This window comes from Drosophila willistoni (assembly GCF_018902025.1).
Source record: "Drosophila willistoni isolate 14030-0811.24 chromosome XR unlocalized genomic scaffold, UCI_dwil_1.1 Seg41, whole genome shotgun sequence".
NCBI lineage: Eukaryota > Metazoa > Arthropoda > Insecta > Diptera > Drosophilidae > Drosophila > Drosophila willistoni.
In genome coordinates this window covers 931,120-951,010 of record NW_025814058.1, presented here as the reverse complement: position 1 = coordinate 951,010, position 19,891 = coordinate 931,120, and the positions used below count along the sequence as shown (strand labels likewise).

General features: G+C 35.5%; 7 protein-coding genes across 7 annotated transcripts; 3 read left to right on the top strand and 4 right to left on the bottom strand.

Moving 5' to 3' along the window:
• The first annotated feature begins 242 nt into the window (after positions 1-242).
• LOC6642964 (probable small nuclear ribonucleoprotein Sm D1) lies at positions 243-918 on the top strand. Its single transcript, XM_002065783.4, has 2 exons — positions 243-413; positions 524-918. Exons 1-2 carry the CDS (start codon positions 400-402, stop codon positions 882-884), a joined length of 375 nt encoding a protein of 124 aa, XP_002065819.1. The 5' UTR covers positions 243-399; the 3' UTR covers positions 885-918.
• Positions 919-1,433: 515 nt separating this feature from the next.
• LOC6642963 (protein ABHD18) lies at positions 1,434-4,276 on the top strand. Its single transcript, XM_002065782.4, has 7 exons — positions 1,434-1,597; positions 2,504-2,771; positions 2,842-2,954; positions 3,015-3,153; positions 3,208-3,297; positions 3,362-4,068; positions 4,140-4,276. Exons 1-7 carry the CDS (start codon positions 1,506-1,508, stop codon positions 4,252-4,254), a joined length of 1,524 nt encoding a protein of 507 aa, XP_002065818.2. The 5' UTR covers positions 1,434-1,505; the 3' UTR covers positions 4,255-4,276.
• A 74-nt stretch (positions 4,277-4,350) lies between these two features.
• LOC6642962 (membrane-bound transcription factor site-1 protease) lies at positions 4,351-7,844 on the bottom strand. The gene is made up of 7 exons (XM_002065781.4): positions 7,594-7,844; positions 6,984-7,529; positions 6,068-6,920; positions 5,266-6,005; positions 5,067-5,207; positions 4,622-5,003; positions 4,351-4,559 (listed from the first exon to the last, which is right to left on the bottom strand). Exons 1-7 carry the CDS (start codon positions 7,789-7,791, stop codon positions 4,366-4,368), a joined length of 3,054 nt encoding a protein of 1,017 aa, XP_002065817.2. The 5' UTR covers positions 7,792-7,844; the 3' UTR covers positions 4,351-4,365.
• Positions 7,845-8,093: 249 nt separating this feature from the next.
• LOC6642961 lies at positions 8,094-9,224 on the bottom strand. Its single transcript, XM_023176183.2, has 4 exons — positions 9,109-9,224; positions 8,781-8,986; positions 8,438-8,714; positions 8,094-8,376 (listed from the first exon to the last, which is right to left on the bottom strand). Exons 1-4 carry the CDS (start codon positions 9,167-9,169, stop codon positions 8,189-8,191), a joined length of 732 nt encoding a protein of 243 aa, XP_023031951.1. The 5' UTR covers positions 9,170-9,224; the 3' UTR covers positions 8,094-8,188.
• Positions 9,225-9,640: 416 nt separating this feature from the next.
• On the bottom strand, positions 9,641-11,883 carry LOC6643085 (kinesin light chain). Its single transcript, XM_002065779.4, has 6 exons — positions 11,847-11,883; positions 11,125-11,751; positions 10,884-11,004; positions 10,336-10,815; positions 9,964-10,272; positions 9,641-9,893 (listed from the first exon to the last, which is right to left on the bottom strand). Exons 1-6 carry the CDS (start codon positions 11,879-11,881, stop codon positions 9,876-9,878), a joined length of 1,590 nt encoding a protein of 529 aa, XP_002065815.3. The 5' UTR covers positions 11,882-11,883; the 3' UTR covers positions 9,641-9,875.
• A 2,304-nt stretch (positions 11,884-14,187) lies between these two features.
• On the top strand, positions 14,188-17,862 carry LOC6643084 (ankyrin repeat domain-containing protein 11). The gene is made up of 3 exons (XM_002065778.4): positions 14,188-14,436; positions 15,519-17,221; positions 17,292-17,862. Exons 1-3 carry the CDS (start codon positions 14,304-14,306, stop codon positions 17,469-17,471), a joined length of 2,016 nt encoding a protein of 671 aa, XP_002065814.1. The 5' UTR covers positions 14,188-14,303; the 3' UTR covers positions 17,472-17,862.
• Positions 17,863-18,267: 405 nt separating this feature from the next.
• Positions 18,268-19,746, bottom strand: LOC6643083 (hsp70 nucleotide exchange factor fes1). The gene is made up of 5 exons (XM_002065777.4): positions 19,647-19,746; positions 19,501-19,584; positions 18,760-19,300; positions 18,423-18,631; positions 18,268-18,344 (listed from the first exon to the last, which is right to left on the bottom strand). The coding sequence occupies exons 1-5, from the start codon at positions 19,680-19,682 to the stop codon at positions 18,279-18,281; spliced, it is 936 nt and encodes a 311-aa protein (XP_002065813.3). The 5' UTR covers positions 19,683-19,746; the 3' UTR covers positions 18,268-18,278.
• Positions 19,747-19,891: the final 145 nt, after the last annotated feature.

Below are 19,891 nucleotides of genomic sequence, written 5' to 3'. Positions count from 1 at the left end.
GCCAAGCACTTATAAAAATATAATAATTAATTTACAATGGCGCCACATTACCAGCCATAAGCAGACCAAATAACGCTAAATTATTTAAATAAAAAAATAGAAAAACAAACGTGGTATTCGAATTTCTCCCTTTAGTTTCGACAAGTCTACTTTTGTTAAAATTTATATTTAATAATTTCATGATGAGGTAAAAAATGTATTTTGTTCCTTACCAAGCGTTCCACAATCGAAACAAATTTTCATCCGATTGTTGATGAATTTCCTCTGACGCTCGCATATGTCAAACATTAAATAGGGGTGCTACCGTAACGCTGCCGAAAACGTTTTCGTCAAATGAAAACAAATTTTTTTTGCCGGTTTACAAATCAAACGTCTTCTCTTTAAAGAAAAACAAACAAAATGAAATTAGTAAGGTGAGTTATTATAAGCGACAGATATGTTAGAACATATTTCACATATGTACGCACATTCGTGTGCTCTATTGTCGGCTTTTGGCATTAAACAAATACAATTTATATTGCAGATTTCTGATGAAGCTTAGCCACGAAACTGTGACTATTGAATTAAAAAATGGAACTCAAATCCATGGAACTATTACTGGTGTGGATGTAGCCATGAACACTCATCTCAAAAGTGTCAGAATGACTATAAGAAACAGAGATCCAGTGCACTTGGAATCTCTAAGCATTCGTGGTAACAATGTACGCTACTTCATATTACCGGATAGCTTGCCATTAGAAACGCTGCTCATTGATGACACCCCGAAATCCAAGACCAAAAAAAAGGAAAGCGGACGTGTTGGAAATCGCGGAAGGGGAAGAGGAGCTCGTGGACGTGGTGGAGCTCGGGGACGCGGACGAGGCAGAGCATCAGGCAGACGTTAATTGTATCCATAACTAATAAAATTAAAGTATATAATTTCTAGTCTGTTTTTTGTCTTACAAAATATTTGTTTATAATCGTGGTCAGGATATAAATTAACAAAGTGGACCTGCTGTGTTTGCATACATATGTATACGCTTGCAGATCAATTTGCATTCGCAGGGATTATTCTTAATGTGTATATATTACCTTTGGGGGCTTCTCTATATCCTAACGTTATTACTTATAGCAGAGTTAAAGTAATTGACATGCCATTTTGGTTGTGTGTCCTTTTGGGAATTAATGTTGCCGCCGATTTATTTACGGCTTACGTTAGAGTTGCCATTATGAAAGGTGTGCTCCTCGATTTAGCTAAAAACAGCTATTTTTCTTAATATACCAACAAGGACTAAGAAATGTTGATGTTCTAGTAGAAGTAAGAAGTGCAACTTAAATCCACTTAACCTGTGCTATGTGTTTTAATTTTTCATAAATTTGCCGCTAAAAAATGTGCAATGCATTTCCAGCCAAATTTCATAGGAATACAGATGGCAACTCTGGTTGCTTAGCCACTCTGTATCAGAGTGCCACTTTTGTTTATTTATATTTTTGGCAAAACAAAACAAAAAGTCCATTTTACAAAAATGCCGCCCAGCAAACTTGACAGTCTGTATCGTCGAATGTTAATTACACGCTTCTTTGAGAAAGGTTGGGGCAAACCAGAAAATTTACGTAGGTAAGCTTTGTAATTATTTGATTTTCTTAATAATTTAGGCAGTCCACGATATGTATATATAACTTTTTTACGTAATAGGCATACATATAGACTTCATCTTTATCAATTCCGTGGGTTTCTGCTTTTGGACCCATAATTATTGTACTGAAGGAAATGGACGGGCATGACAGAATATTTCATAGTCGCTGGATTCCCAAGCTGAAGGAGTATACCTAACATATTGAGGTTAATTGTTAATTTAACCAGCTTAATTTGCCAGCTCGTTGTCTGCCCTACTTTTCATTCAGATACCTAAACATATTCAAATGCATTCATTCGAACATGTGATTTAGGAAACATTTACATATAAGCCATCGTAAATATATATTTGTAGTGCCCGCGATTGCTAGTTAAATTCGTTTTAAACAGTATTAGGAATACCATAAAAGAGTCGTCTAAAGGAATCTAGACTCAGGATGCACATAACATTTAAAGACACATCCATCAATAGTGAATACTCATATTGCAAAGCCTCTTAATTTTTATGGTTTAACTATGTATATATTTCTATTCGAATGACATGAGTGTAAAGCTTCTCTCATTCTTAGGAACGTTGGAGTTATCACTATACATATATACTTAATAGATTAAATAAAAGTTTGGCTACAGTTTCAAAGTCTATTCAGGAAAGTTATCTATTACTATTGCTTATTTAATATAATTCTTTAATCTTAACTCACGAGTGTGAGAGTGATTACAATCATTCCATTTTTTATATAGACCTATGATCTTTTAAGTATAATTTGTAAACCATTTAGAGACTTCTCTTTCCATTATAATCACTCAGTCACTATCCTTTCTAAGCAATTTAAATTAGTTATAGGAACTATTTTGTAATGTTTATTAAAACATGATAATTCATTTTAGAGTATTTCAGTTCCGAAAAATAATTTCCAGTAGAGAAACATGCTTCAAACTCGTCCCCCGCGATTATCCTGTGGAAATCACGAAAAAAGAAATATACTCCGAAAGCACATTAATAGAAGGCAAATTTATGACACCATTGGAGCTGCATTTGCCTGGAGTCGTTCCTAAAGCAGCACAGAATGCATACTTTCAGTTGTTAATTCCAAATAAATGGGTGGATGAGCATCATAAGCCAGTTTGCATACATTTAGCCGGAACTGGAGATCATGTGAGTATGGAAAAACTCATGTTCACCCAAATTCAGATTGATTTACAGATTATTTTTTATAAATTTGCAGTTTTTCTGGAGACGAAGAAACTTTATTGCTAAACCCCTATTAAAAGATGCTAACATTGGTTCTATTATATTGGAAAACCCATTTTATGGATTGAGAAAACCAGACGATCAAATGTAAAACAAATCTCATTATATAGTTGATCATCTGATTTTCAATTTCCAACTATATTTTAGACGATCAAATTTACACAATGTGTCAGATATATTTGTTATGGGCGGCTGTCTGATCCTTGAATGCCTTGTACTTTTGCATTGGTGTGAAAGAAATGGATTCGGACCACTTGGCGTTACAGGACTGTCAATGGGAGGACATGTGAGTAGTGCTAAAGATCAAATTGATTATGTGCTTATCCTTTTTGCGTTTCAGATGGCGTCATTAGCAGCAACAAATTGGCCGAAACCCTTGGTGCTAGTTCCTTGTTTATCCTGGTCAACGGCTTCTGCCGTTTTTACTACAGTAAGTACTAACAGAAGATAAATTATAGAATTGTTTAACACTTGTTATGACCGTCTTTGTGTAGGGTGTAATGAGCCAATCGATTAACTGGGATATGCTGGAGACGCAGTATTACTCGGATGGACTTTATCGGGAACGTTTATCCAAAATGGTCACTGTAATTGACGATGCCTTTGAGGCGGGACAAAAGTTCATACAAAACTTTAATCAGTCGCTGCATGAGCTTAGGGAGGACATAAGTGACACAAGACAAATTCAAGAGCTAAATGACGACACGGTTGTGGGTGACAAGTACGATGTGCAAGGGAATTCGGATAAAAATGATTCCAACTCAATATTCCTATCAAAGACAATCAAAAATGCCAAGCTGGACTCGGACAATTTGACATTACCTTTAAAAGAAGCTCCCAACGGTCAAAGAAACGTCATCCCATCTCAAAACTCGACGAAATCCACTTTGACAAAACTGATGAAATTGATTTTACCAGCGGCTGCAGAGAGTAAAAACGATAAAATTGATATTACCAAGACAAATTGGTGGGAGCGGGAAGCCCTGCAATTTATGCGTGGAATGATGGATGAATGTACACATTTAAAAAATTTCTCAAAGCCATATGATACCTCTTTAATAATTGTCGTCTGTGCCAAAGACGATGCGTACGTGCCACGGGATGGATGTTCGAGCCTCGAAGACATTTGGCCAGGAGCTGAAATTAGGTATCTGGACGCTGGGCATGTCAGTGCCTATGTCTTACATCAAAAACTATTTAGGTAAATTAACTAATTTCAACACACCATATTGAAATTTTAAACTTAATGAATGAATCCCAATTTATTTTCAGGTCGTGCATTAAAGAAGCTTTTGATAGAGCTAAAAAAATACGCAATATTGGTGAAGATCTAAAATGTGAAATGACATATCAACAGCTGTTAAATAAATATGCCAAAAATATATAATAAACAACTTTAAAACAAAAAAAAAACATTTAATGGCCATATATTTAATTTCCAGTAACTTTAGTAATCCTGAACAATAAGGATTTTTAAGGACGTGGTTTATTTTGGAAATCAATTGATTGATTTATTTCCAAAATTCGAAGAAACATAGTATTTCTTTACAAATATTACAAACAAGACTATTATAATTAAACTTAGACTTATTAGAAAAATAATTGTTGTTTTAATATTTAAATTGGTATTATTATTGTACTTCTGATTATCAAGTGTTTTCGCAATCTCCTTTATCAAATTATTTTGGTGTTCTGCAGAAATCTTTTAGTTAATAAAATGTTATATATAATTTATTATTATTATTATTGTTTACCATTAGTATCACTGGTTGTCCAGGTGCTTACAGGTACATGTTTATGGTAATCTGCATCCGATGCTGCCCTTAACCATTCAAAATGTTCGCATTTCTGAGTTAGTCCATTGCTTTTGGCATTCAGGACTTTAGAGAATTTTTCTAAATTACTACCAGGTATACGAACAGGTAGATCTAATTGATCCTTATCCTTAAGGTCAGGTTTGTGATTTAAAGTTTTCAATAGGCCCGATATATGCGAGTTCATGGTAAAGTCCAAGAAGGTGAGCAAGAGCCAGTAGCAAGCCTTCTCCAAATGTGTTGAATCCAAACAATTCGAGTCGCCATATATAGCAATGCGACCCGCGGAATTCGAATCGCTCGCATTAGACTTAACTTTAACCTTAAGAGAGAGAAAAATACGAGATAAATTATGTAATGATCAAATTAAAGGCACCATATCTACCCCATATGTCTTCTCTGCTATGAGATTAGATGCCATATCTGGTTTATTTCTCTGTCTATCCTCTGACTTGGTTTGAAACAATCCCAGAATTGGCAAAAATACTTTCGACTCCTTTGTCGCAGCTTTCGAGTTGGTAATAATCTTTAAACCAAAGTATAAATAAATATTGGTAAAACATAAAAGTTTTTGAAAATTTTACCGAAGCGCCTTGGTCATTTAAATTAGCTCCCACTACAATGTCATCAGGATTATGGGGAATTTTAATCATAGTTGTTCCACTGGCATAATACATTGAATGATCGCCAAGCTTAAAGTGTCCCTCGCCAACAAAATCGCCGAGGGCAATGCCAAATGGATGCAATAGGTCATTCACGGCTGGTATATTCGCACCTCCAGTATCTGGTATCCACCATTGTCGTGTATTCTCGTCAAAAAATCGTATTTTCTTCATTACAGTAATGTTATACCAATCGGCAAAGACAATGACACTCAATCCATTATCATAGACATATGATTCCAGAGTAGATATTTCCTCATTAAAGAATTCCTCTTCTGGATCTATAATCAATAGCGTTCCATACTCCGACGCATTGAAGCAAGTGTAGGGCTCCCGTAGAACATCGATGTAATAGCCAACGTTTCTTAAATGTATATATAAATCTCTAAAATTTGTATGTATATGATCGGCTCTCCAATCTAGAGGATCGGTTTTGATTTTTAAATCATCTCGCGGTATATAGCCAGGCGGATATCTAAGGCTATGGTACTGATCCCACAAGACACGTTTATTCCTTGGCGGTTTTGGTGTGACTTTTATAGTAAGCGGGAAATTCACTTCACTAAGATGGGTTTCATTTGTTCCCAAGAGTATACTTTCAATAAGTAAACTTACGTTTCCTTTGGATATGCCTTCATGGTTTTCACCATTTTTATTGATAGCTGAAAAGTACAAAAGGATTACTTTAATCTAAGACTAGATCAAGTTTTGTTAAGAAACTTACCAATATAAACAGTCATCCATCCAGTCCATGGCCAAAGAATGCGAGGTGTTGCCGTCGATATATTTAAATATTGACCAAAATTATTAATATCTGGTATCCATTTAGGGCTATCGACAATTCGACTTGTCAGTGATATACCATTGAGTATAGTAACATTTACGATTACAACAGAACTGCCATAATACAAAGGCTGACTGCTATATGGCCACATATAGTTTGATGTGAAGTCAAGCGATGCTGGTATAAGACTAATTTTTGGCTTATACGATAACAAAACTTGCATACTCTTCAATAGACAAAGTTTGCCCTGACCTTGCTCAAACATATTATAATTTGGCAGCTTTTCGGCTCCCTCGATTAGTATTTGCTTCAGAGATGCGGGATTTATTAAATGCATTTTATGCATTGCACCACTCAAGAGTAATGCAGCAGCTCCAGCAACAACTGGAGACGATACCGATGTGCCCGATAGTCGACGACAACCTTTGTGAACATCACTGCCTTCCACTTGACTGCCATATGTGACTATATCCAATCCCAATCTTCCATACCCAAACGGTAGTTCCCATGTAGTCATGCCTCTTGAGCTAAATCTGGCAATCTTATTCTCAAAATTAATACCACCTACGCCTATGACATCGCCTTGATCACCAGGATTATTGAGAGTGCCGTATAGGGGACCGTCATTTCCAGCTGACGAGATCATTATAATATTATTCGCTGATAGCTCCAGAACCTTCTCGACAAACGGTGAGTCCATAAAATCCGGTCCGCCTATACTAAGGTTTAGTATATTAACTTTCCTATATATAGCATAATTGAAGGCATCAAGAAACCAAGACGTATACGAGACCTGCAGAGTGAAATTCCACTATTAGATCCTAGTCTCTTCTTTCTTACAAAGAAGTATGATTACCTGGGATTTTGTAAACACCTTGTAAATGTGTAACTCGGCGTCAGGAGCGAATCCCAGACATTCTTCAGAAGAGGCTATTACTCCGGCTACAAAGGTCCCGTGACTAAGCCCGACGCCATCATCTAATGACTTTTCATTTGTCCAATTTGTGCGCTCTTTAACATTGCGAAAATGCGGATGATTTTTGGTCAAGCCCGTATCAAAGATAGCCACCTTAATACCTTTGCCGGTAATGCCTAGATTCCAAAGAACATCAGCATGCAATTTGGAGGTCACCTGCCGGGCCCGTGAAGGTTTCTTGTTGCGCACAGCTCCATGGGGCTGTCGTATGTGATATGTGCATGTTGCATTATCATAGCTGGTTAGAAGCCGCCTTGCACTTCTTTGGGGAACCACAGCCTTAACAGCGGGATGTGATTCAATGGCCTGCAGAATCGAAGCCGTCGAAGTGGCCTGCTCCACAACAATACGCACAATATCAAAATCGCTTGGAAATGATGTCCCGAAATTTTGTCTAGTTACAACTGTCCAGGCCCAATTGGATATCTGCAAGTGTGAAAGATTCTTAGTTAATATAATACATTTATGTCCATATCGACATGGAATTTACATTTAAGCTGGACAGTTTAGTTTGCAGATAATTTTTTCTAATATCTGCAAAGTATTTCCCATAGAATTGGACAATAAACTCATTTGGAACTGTCGTTATTTGGAAACTATCGCTATGCCGCCGTCTCTCCGGTGAGCATTCAATTTTTGATAAATACAAAATCGTAGTAATGACTATGATTATTTTTAGCGCATTCATTTATATTCTTTCGGCTTATATACCTATGTATGTATGTACATACATACATACATATACATATATAAATTAACTAAATTTAATAAACTAAACACATAAACAAAACAAATGAAATGCAATGCAATTCGACACGACATGTAGATATCATGTCGATATCTACATTTATATGAGCGACAGTGTTGTCACCGTTTTTAACAGCTCTCTAATTAGCGGTTTTCCTCAGATTTTTTTTATTATATTTACTGTATTTCCAATTAGCAAACTTTAAATTTTATTCATTCCTTGGGCAATTAAAACCAACACAGTCATTGTTAACAAATTTTACAATTTATATTTAAGCGTACGTTTACTATGTCGCTTGCCGTATGTTTAATAAAAATAGTTACATACATATGTACATTTAATCACTATCAGTGTCATTTAATATTGTTGATATGACTTCTGCCAGCTCTTCAGCTTTATTGAGAAACTCGTCTCTGGACAAATGCGTATCCCTTCGTAAATTTTGTGCAGTAATTATTAATTTTTCAAAATCATTCAACTGGGCTTCGAGCTCATCAGTATTATTTAATTGTCTTTCTAATGGATCTGTGAAGTAAGAAAGTGTATTCATATAATTGTCCTACAATAAACTCATAATAATCATTACCTAAATTACTTTGTACTTTAACATTTGACCAAACAAAATTACTCAAGCCGTCCACAATCTCTGCATATTGGTTTTTCTCCTCTTCTGACGATATGTCCTTCTCATTATCACTTTTTAATGTTATAATATCGAATAGGAAATTGGTTTTCTGTTTAAGATCCTGGAATGTCAATTCATTGGGTTGTTCGGAAAATGATGTTGTTATCAGAAAGCCAAGTTGAATGTCATTTTTTGTAGAGAAGTTTACTATTTTAGGGATACTGTCAACAAAGCGTATCTAAAAATAAAAATTTGAAAACGATTATTATAATTACAATTTAAGAATTCTTTAAATAGCACTTACGTCTTTGGAATCAAAGTAAATAATTAAAGCTTCAGTCATTTCAATGATTTCAGTTGGGACATCTTCACATCTTCCATTAAATGGAACTAAGCAAATATTGTTACTATAATATTTGGTATGCATAACGCATTTGCAGATTTCTAATTTTGCGGAGCCATATGTAACGGGTTCAACTATTTTTGATTGCTTCATTTCCATCAAAATATCTAGTAAAAACAGACAATATAATAAAGAAAAGTTGTATGACCAAATTTATTGTCTCTCATGGTTATTAGGCGTGTTTACCAATGTATTAAGAAACATCTTAAATAATACTAAAGATACGTACTTTCTACTATTTCCATGGGAGTAACTTCTCCATAAGAAAGAATTAATACGGCTGGATCCATAATACCTTTAAAATTATTGTATTATTAACAATGTAAACAAAACACTAGTGTGACCAAATGTTCTTACTGGATATTTACCTAACCTGTAAAAGTGTCTATTTTGTTATGCATTGGAACTATGAAATATGAAACATGCTAAAAATTTAATAATATTAAACTTTACTGACCGGTTGTCCTTGTGAGAGCCGACAACGGAAAACTTATTGTACTGTTCAGCAAATTATTTGTCGGTCATAACGCTGCCTGTGCCAAGGTAATAGTAGACCTGATGCATTAAATCGAAAGATGTACGAAGAGGGCTAATGTCCATGACAACATAATAGCCTTATGTCATGGACAACGGTGGAGCCGCTCTGTCTAAGTATGGAGGTCTCATACCCATACTGTGCGAAATGAACCACTATGGGTGCCCGGACTCATAACAAATTGGATTGGGTCGGGCACTGGCAACAGATGCCTGAGATTGTGAAATGTTTTACAAACCATTTCTGGTATATATATTTGGTTTATTTAAAAGAGCCGTACAGATTATATTTTTTGTTTTTTTGCAGAAATAACAAAGTATAAAACTTGGTCTATATGCTAATACTTAGAAGCTTGAGAAATAAACTTAGTAGTATTTTAAGGAATGAATAAATAAACGTTTTGTTAACTTAATAATAAAAGAGCGTTAAGATTCCACTGCGGCCATAGACGATCAACATTTTTAAGGCTTTAAGGTCTTCTGTAATATGACAATATAAGATAAATAACTTTAAATATAGGCATGTTCAATGACTATTAATGATTTTTACCTCATCAGGGAACTCCATATCCTCCTTCAATTGCTTAGAACGGCGTTTTTCAATTGAAGTGTGCAGAAGCTGTGCTACTTTTGTTTGTTTGGCCAAATCATATGCCTCTTTTTTACTACGCATTGCACAATCTTCCAAAGTCTCAGCTGCTTCGAACATGCCTTGACGCCTGTAGAGTGCTCCAAGATTCTTTAATGTGGTTGTTACAGTGGGTGAGTCGACCTTGGCAGCCTTGTGCCAGCCACCATATTCGCCATATGGTGTATTTTCTCTGTTATCATATTTATGTTCCTCACGCTCTTCAGCCACCTAAAAATAATGAACCCAATATTAAGGTAATTTCAAATATTTAGCAGAGTGATTTTCACATACCTGCCAAATTGGCTTATTTTTGCTATCGATGGCTCCAAATTCGCGCTCATGTGCTCGGGTCAGAACTTGCTTGTATAGAATTTCTGCTTCAGTATACCTTCCCTGCTTAAGGTAGCAACCAGCTAAATTATTCTTAGTTTTGGCTACATTGGGATCATCAGGTCCAAGCTTTGATTCATAGATATCAAGAGCCCTCTGATAATATTTTTCGACTTCATCGTATTTTCCCTGGTTTTGGCATAGCAGGGCTAAATTGTTCAGTTGCTTGGCAACATCCGGATGGTCTTTGCCGAGAACCTTTTCACGTATCTCCAGGGCACGCTTGCAAAGGGGTTCAGCGTCCTTGTATTTGCCACGCTTTCCATACAGCACGGCCAAATTGTTCAAAGTTGCGGCTACGGCTGGATGATTCTCACCAAGTGTCTTCCCCCGTATGCACAATGCATCGTTTAACAGGCTTGCGGCCTCTTTATATTTGTTCTAAATACAAAAAAAAAATAATAATTGGGTAATAATACGAAAATTATAATCAAGATGTTTGTGCCAACCTGATCACGATATACAAGGGCCAGAATATTAAGCATTGTCGCAACATCTGGATGATCGTGTCCGCTGGTCTTCTCAAGATCTTCAAGTGCTTGCTTGCAAAGGGGAACAGCCACCTCATACCTGAATAAGTAAAATATATTCATTCATTAATAGAAATCATATTACGAGTCGCCTTGACAACTTGATTTCATTCGTTCTTCGCATGAATAAGCAAAGTGAATGGCTCAAGGTTACAATTACCTTCCCTGTGATGCATATTGAATAACTAGATTATGAAGAGTCCTTAAACGTGCTGGAATCTCATAGCCGGATGTCTGATTTGCAAATTGACTTGGCGGAGTTGGTGACATATTGTTTCTATCCTCGTTATCCTCATCGGGAAACAGTTCAACCACTGGATCAGTACGTGACTTTTCGCAGGCTTCATCTTGATCCTGATTGTCATCATACTTTTTAACGGATGCCATAAATTCCAAATGCTTCTTCTCCTCCTCCAATTGGGCCACTAATTGTTCGGATGCCTGGAATTTCTGTTGAGTATTGGCAAGTTCGTCGCGTAGCCAAGCATTTTCCTGATGAAGGCGTCGCACTTGTGTCTTGAGTTTCTGTTTCTCGGCTTCGATGTTCTGAAGATGTGAGGTTAGAGCCATCATAACTTGTGCTTCACTCAGACCAAGCTCAATATTTTCAATATTCTTTTTCAGCATATCCGATTTCTCATTGTCCTTTTGAACTTCAGCTATGCCGTTCATAATCGAAATATGTTCGACACGCAGGGCCTCCAGGCCCTGCAGAACTGTTTTGGTATTGGTAATTATCTCATCTTGTGACATTTGCGTCATTTTGCCAATTTTTTCAATTTTCTGTCTGTAAACGGAAAAGTGAAAAATTATAATATTATTATTATGCTCATCCATTTAACTGTGGTATAAATATATTTTTTTTATAGTTTTATCCATTACATTCTATAGTTTTTGATAGCTTTTGAGACAATCATTGTTGCAATACGATGTATGTATGTGATCAATGTTAAAAAAGTGAGTAAATCAATATATGAAAATGAGATATGCGGCAATGCGCATGCTCTCTAACTATTTGGGGTTGCGCCTGCCATTCAAGAATTCGATAAAAAAAAAAAAAAAATAAACAAGCAAAATACTACCCCTCTGGTTCAATTAACATCGGAACATGGAAAAATGAAACAGCCCAAACCAGCATTTTCAGAATAAAACTAAACCCTACATATTTAATATAATTGTCATATTTGATAAATGGCTGATAGTGGTCCCTTTCACACCTTGCAGTTTTATGGTTTTCCCCCCCTTGAAACAAATGATTGATTGATTGACTATCAGCATTTGATTTAGCTATCAGCTGTTAAGTTTCGCTATCATGCCAAATAGCGATAAATCATGAAACTGCACAATCATATAATGCAGTCAACCCATGGAAAAGTATACAATTTCTTATTAATATTAAAATTTCGATACCAACATCCATACAAGGGTGTTAAGTCTTTTCTAATGTTTTATTTACTCATGTAAGTATGACTACTAGTTTAACCGATTTATACTCTCAGCGCAATATCCACAACTTTCCAAATAATATGACGACGTAAGAGATATATTACAAGAAATAGGTTACATACGTATAATGTGAAAGTAAGATTAACGAATGCTGCATAGAAACAGAAAATGGAGTCTGAGAAAGACTTCGATCCCTGCAGATGTTTTGGGCCTAGGCCGAGTCCGTCATGCAACACCTGTGACTCAATTTGAATTGCCTTTAAGAGCTATCGATATGATCAGTCAGGCTCGGACTACAAAAATTCCAATAAGAGCACTAATTGGGTATTGCCTAAACAATGAGAAGGCTGGCGTATTAGATTTCACATTACTTCTTGCGTACAGATGTGTGTACATACAACTACATACATCAATGATCATTGAGCACTTGCTTTTTTTGGGGCAATATTTTTTTTTTTTTATTAAATATTCATCATATCTGCCGAAGTCGATGCGAAAGTGGTAAAGGAAAACTTAACGGAGTTACATTTTGCACATAATGTAATTACATACATCCATATATGTATGTACATCTAACTAGTATAACTGATTTATGACTCATCACTTCATAAACTAATGCAATATACAAAGAGGCGTATGTATGTGCATATACACACACATAGATATGATTTGGAAAGCGATATTATGCAGTTGTATGCACAAACGCACATACGTTTGTATGTATGCGTAATTATTATAGATTGCCACCGCGATGTAAGTATTTCTAACCTGCCGTCAATCTACAATGTATATAACGCATTCACCCCTGTACATAAGTTCATACATACATATATGTATGTACATATATATATGTATGCAAAATATTTATCAGCAACGTCGAATAATAAAACCAAATATGCACCAAGAGTTATCACAAATATAGTAAATATATTAGATATTGACAATAATATCTGTATTCCAAATTCAAGATATTTGTATTGCAAAAGCCATTATCAAGCAAAATTTAAAATTTAATATCTATACTTAACTTAGATCCACTTCTATAAGCAAATCGATAAAACTGAAAATAAAAACCGATGTACATTTGGTACATATACATCAAATGGGGCTATCGGTTAAAAATATTTTGCGATCAAATGCTTCGTTAATTTTCTTCATATTGGGAACGTGGAAACGGAACAGACAATTTTGTGAGTGTCGTTGGTGTGTTGTTATGATTATAAAATATGTATGACTTTTAGGTATTTAAAATAAAATTGGAAATGCTACTTGATTTTTTAAACAGATGTAGTGTCTTAAGAATTTTAAAGGGAAACAGCAAAGCAGCCAATTCAGCTAAGAAACGCAAACAAATTCATGTTAATAAATGGGAAATTAACAGTATATTCATATGCCTAAAGCGCTCAAAAACCGGTATTCAATAGCTATAGAAAAAACTGACCATATATAAATCATTACCACTTAGAAACTACTTTAAGCGTCATAATTGAACATTTCGGGTTGGTCAAACAGTTAATGTTGTAAAATATAGGTATCGCAAGCTCAATTAAAAAGTAGCAGTAAGTAACCTTTTTGGCAAACGGTTTTTTATATCCCTTTTAGTGGATTTTTTCCAATTTAATGTATTTAAACAATAAATATTTAGCAGTTGCATTTTAAGCATTACAAATTTAACTCGTTTCGTTTTCATTGTTTCAAATTGGTTACATATTTTCCACTGCTATCTAAACGAATGTTTTTATAACATATGTATGTATGTGAACATTAGGTGTTTTAATAAATATATATGTATGTACATGCGAGAACATACAGAGAAAGGACTGTTTCAAAATTTGGTAATAATTTTGTTTCATATATTTAGTTTGTTACTGTTATATCGGAATATAAAAGAGTATGCCACCCCCAAGACCTAAGGGGATAGGATTAACTACAGGCGTCACCCCAGCTCGACCAAGCTCAAATGCGCCAATGTCCGAGAGACAACAAATGGCTTTATTAATCCAAATGACAGCTACATCATCAACAGGTAAGCCACAATATTTTTCGGGTATTATTTCCAAAGTGCACAGTGTGTGTGTGAATATAAAACGGAATCATCAATGGCTTTTGTTTTTAAAAAGTCTAATTATACATTTTAAAATATCTTATGCAAATGTACGTACATCGGAACAGTACGCACACATGTGCACGTATCTCTCTGTGTGTGTATGTATGTATAGATAAATATGTATGTATGTATGTACATGTGCATGCATGTACATACAAACTTCAGAAGTTGGAGCTAAGAATTTCATTTGTCGGATGGCCGAATATTGTTAACATCCATGATCTCAACAGATAATAAAGGTTGAAAAATAAGTAAATAAAAAAATAAATAAAATCACAAATATTGCATCCAAAGGACGAATAAGAGAAAGTAGTTCGTTTTTTGCCGTAGGCTGGGCTCCACCCACGGGCGAAAAAAAAACTATTAACGATAAACGGATATAAAAGTTGATGTCTCGGTTGTTGTTTAACTACTGTAAAATATTAAAAGGAGAAAAAAAGAACAACTAAAAACAAACTTTAATGCACGTGTAAAACACTTGATTTCTGTGTGTACATAGATGGAGAAAAACTGGTTATATATTATTTATAATACATTTGTGACATACTAAAAAAAAAAAGGAGACCTGAATGCTAATTAAAATATGCGTAAAATATCATTCGTGACAAGAGTGTAGAGGAAACATAATCAATTAAGTTTATGGAAATGTGTATCCAGAGCAAACGAATTTGATTATGGGATATTGGGAAGGAGTGTGTGGGGTATGTTGTCGTGTGTGTATACAATTGTGTGTGTGTGTGTGTGTGTGTGTATTAAGAGGGGCGGTGGGTGGAAAAAGTGGCAGGAAGGAGCATTGACCCGACCTCGCGAAAATTTCAAAATTTCTGCTCTGTGCTCTCTGTGAATTTAAGTGCGAAATTATGCAAAAAAAAAATCTCAATATTTTGGCATTTATCTATTACCTCCTACACATCATAAATTATTGATTTTATAGAGAAGAATATTAAAAATAATGAAAAATTTACTTATTTCTCTCATCTGTATGATTTTTTCCTCTATAGATACATCACGAACGAGCACAAAAAAGACTGAAAATAAGAAAGGTGAAACTGAAATTGATGAAAATACAACTGAAAAACAAGAAGTTCTTGATGCCAAGGAAAAACCAACAACAGCAGCCACTGATGATTGCAGTTTAGATAGCCAACGGGTCGTTGCCGAGGCAAATGCTGCCACGCAAAGCAGCAGCAGCAGCAGCACTTCAGCTTCAAAACGTTGTTATTCGGATATTGAAGATGAATTCGATGAATTAGGTGAAGATAGTAAGAAAAAGAAGAAGAAGGATTCAGAGAACACGAAAGAGTTCAAAAACACTTCATTGAAACTATCCTCGAAAGTAGATAAAAGCACAAAATTATCATCAGCAAAAGCCTCACCATCTGGAAATAAATTATATTCGATTGATAAAGAACAAAACGAGATTAGCAGCAGTAATAAGAATGCCGCTGCCGCCGCCGCTGCAGCTGCCGCCGCCGATATAGAGAATGAAACAGAGGGCAGTGATGATTACAAAAGCAATGATAGTTTATACAATGGTGGTCTCAAAGTGCCGCCACTGAAAATCGTCATTCCTCAACAGAATTGCTCAATTGATACTGAAGGCAATGTTTTGCGTACGGGCAAAGTAGCTGCCTCACGAAACGCTGCCCTGCCTTATGTGGTTAGCTCGAATAGTGACTCAATTGATACGATTATTTCAAATCAATGCATAAGTCCACATGAGAGTCCACAGAAAGTGAATGCCGTGTCCTGTCCTGCCGCCGTCCTTGATGATAAGAACATTAAGCTGTTCAATGATGAGAAAAATCTAAGAGTCCTACGAAGTTCACATCGCACAGGAGTTGCAAGTGCTGAACGCAGTTCGAATAACTCTTCACCGCAGATGCAGAGTAGCTCGCCATCGCCTGCGTCATCGAATCACGCCAACGATAACACCGAAGGGAAGTCATCCTCCTACAACAATATGAGTGCAAGTCCAATCCAACAGAGTCATCAGTTTGATAACGATGGCATTGCGAATGTGCCCAGCCCATCGACATCGTCCACATCGTCGTCGAAAGACATTAATTCGACATCCAATGTGGATTTGCATCCACGCAAGCGAAAGATTAGACCAAAAAATGCCAACGAAGATAATGCGAAAAATGCCAATCCAAATCTAGACGCTTCAGTTGCCGGTGGAGAATCACATCCGCATGATTATCCCTTTACAAATGGTTTTCAAATGTTCTTAAACATTCGAAGGCAAATTGAGAAAAAATGGAAAACGTTGTATCCTGTGAAGCCGAGGCCACCACAAGGATATAATGATTATTTGCTTACAAAGCGGTCATATCTTCTCAATAAAAATACCAATACATCCGCCGCTATAGATATTCCCAATACAGTTCCAGAGCCCCTGAAGAAGATCTATCGCCTGCAAGAGAAGGCGAGACGCGAACTAATTGAAGCTCATACAGTGGAACGCGAGAAGCTTTGCCTAAATGTGGAACAGGAAATAATTCGGGTGCACTCAAAAGCGGCCAGGAGTATATCGGGTCAATCGGAACCCTATTCCGTTTGCACGTATCTAAAAGATGATGAGGTATACAATATGATGACACCGGAGCAAGATGAAAAGGAAAAGAGCGCACGTTGCCGCTTCAATGGACGGCTTTTATTAAGCTGGTTGCAAGATGTCGACGATAAATGGGAAAAAATTAAGGTAAGGAGCAACTACTTATTAAACTGTTTGCACTTCTAATAATTGTATTTGTCTCTTTGTTACTCTTCAGGAATTAATGGTGCTAAGACATCATAATGAAGCGGAAAGTTTACACGCTGTTCAAGTAATGGACTGGAATATAAGCGCCAAGCGATCTAAATTATCCGACAGTATATACGAAGAAGACATAACCAAGGACCATGTACCCATTGTCTATGTGGGTGATGATTTTGATACATTGCCAACTTGAATGCGTTGGAGTAGACATCGTCGAGTCAAGTCGAGTGCACTTCCATTGAACGTAATAGGATCATGTGCATCCACATAGATGTTAAACAAGAATTTGCAGCCGTATATCAAATTTGAAAATGATATATTTCTGCATCTTAAATACACTATGTAGTACAATACTATACAAAAACAGGATACCACAAATTTCCATCGGTTTAGTCGCATAGATAAAAAAAAACTTGTAAATAGAGAAGTCGAACAAATTGTGAGCCTGATTTTTCAGTGTTGTGCTTTTTGGTTATTAAATACTAATGTTGACACACCCAACACACACCTATGTATAACTTTACCTGTCATAAACATACAAAACTGTACGATACTGATGATATATGGATAATGTGAAATTAAAACTATAGTTTCCTTTTCAAAAAAAAAAAAATAATAATGCTGATACTTGAACATTTTTACAAGCAAACAAATCAATATGCCACGCCTCTTTCCCATTTTGTTCTATGACTTTATATGAACATGGGAATAAGGGAGATGTGAGTATAATGCTATCCCACTCAAATTTCTGAATTGAATTAGAGTCAGCCTCAGCCTAAGGCTAAAAATAAATAAATTAATGTTTATGGGACAAATCGATGTAGGCAAACTTGTACCAAAAAAAAAAAAAAAAAACGATGAACGAAAGAATAGAAGGTCAAATCTATAGCAAATAAAATCTAATCTAGCAATGTAGATTAAAGTTTGCTACTAAAGAGCCATGCAAATCATCGTCTCAAAGTCATTAAAACAAAACTTTTTAAGTCGAGCATAAAACATTTTATTTACTTTTCGCTATTGATTTAAATTGATTTTCCAGAATGTTTGTTGCACTGTTAACAATGTCCTGGATGAGAATAACAAAAATATAGATTGTATTATATAGATAGTTATCAACACACATGTATGTATGGGTAGCACTTACTTGGCAAGTGTCTAAGGACACATTTTTGGTCTTTATTTCCTTTAGAATAGCTTCAGATTGCAAGCGCTTTTCCAATGGCAGGCTCCATTTGCAGTCTACAGAAAGGGCAGATAGTGCAAAAAGTGTTGTTTCTTGTTTTGCATCGAATTCGTTGATGAACTTTAGATTTTCCAATAGTACTGGAACCGTATGTTGTTTAACAAAGACTTCTGCAACGATATTTATAAAATATATGTATGAGAATATTCACTACATTAGGATATAAATTCAATTACAGATCCGGGTGACACTTTAAAACCAAACTCAAATTACGTAAACGTTTACACATTCACCTTACCTCTTATAGATTTTTCAGCCAACGATAAAGATCCTATAAGGAATGCCGCTTTTATATAGACATCATTTTCTGTAGACCGTAAGCAGGATAACAGGGTGTTTATTCCATTTATTCGAATGAATTGATTAAGGCCAGGATTGAAATTGCGAATTAATGAGGATACGGCATATATAGATCGTTTGGCAATATTATTATCCGCATTCTTCATATATGCGACAAGATATGGCAAATAGTTTTCCTTTAGAAACGTGTCCTGGCAAAATGGATTGTTTTGGGCCATTTCTGCCACAATTGATATGGCTAGTGATTTCATCTTGTTATCAGATTCTTTAATAAACCGAAGAAGAGTATGAGTGCCGCCCAATTTCACAAAGGAGTTCGCCAAATCAATATCATCGATTTGATCACGAATAATCTCTAAGCTTTCAATTTTTTCATCTAAATCAGTAGAATTGCTATCCAAGATAGCTAAGGCCGTTTTCAAATCCTTGGTTACATCCGTTGTCATCGCTTTCAGGGCTTTTTGTAAAAACAGATTTCTCTGTAAAAGAAACAAGATATGAAAATGCTTTAGAAAATCGATCCAAGAAAATGTTTAGTTTGGTTTAACTGATTTGAGCCCATCATAGTCTTACAGAATGTTCATGCATTCGATGAATGACTGTAATTGCCCAAGGATTCCAAGGATTTGAATACTTGCAGGATAACACGTGCAATTTCATATTGCTTTGGCTCACTTACCTCAGAATCTGATTCAAACTGTTGGTTTTGAGGTGAATCACAGCTGTTGGTTGGAGTGTTCTCAACTGCATATTTTAGCACTCCCTGTGAATAACAATAAACTTGTTAAACTTTGTTTATTTCACTTATAATTAAATACAAATTACCTGTAAATTTAACTTTCTTCTTGAATCCGGGTCCATGTTTCTTATTTTTCTAGAACTTTTGTCAACTAACAAATAACCGTTCCCTGCAGATGTGCAAATTGTATCGATAGTTTTTAATAGTGATGCGCATACTATCACGAAATATTCACATCTGATTCCAGTCAGTTGAAGTTAATTTTAATTAACTAAATTAATTACATCATCATGGGATTAATGTTTTTTTTAAATTTATTTAATGTTTTTTT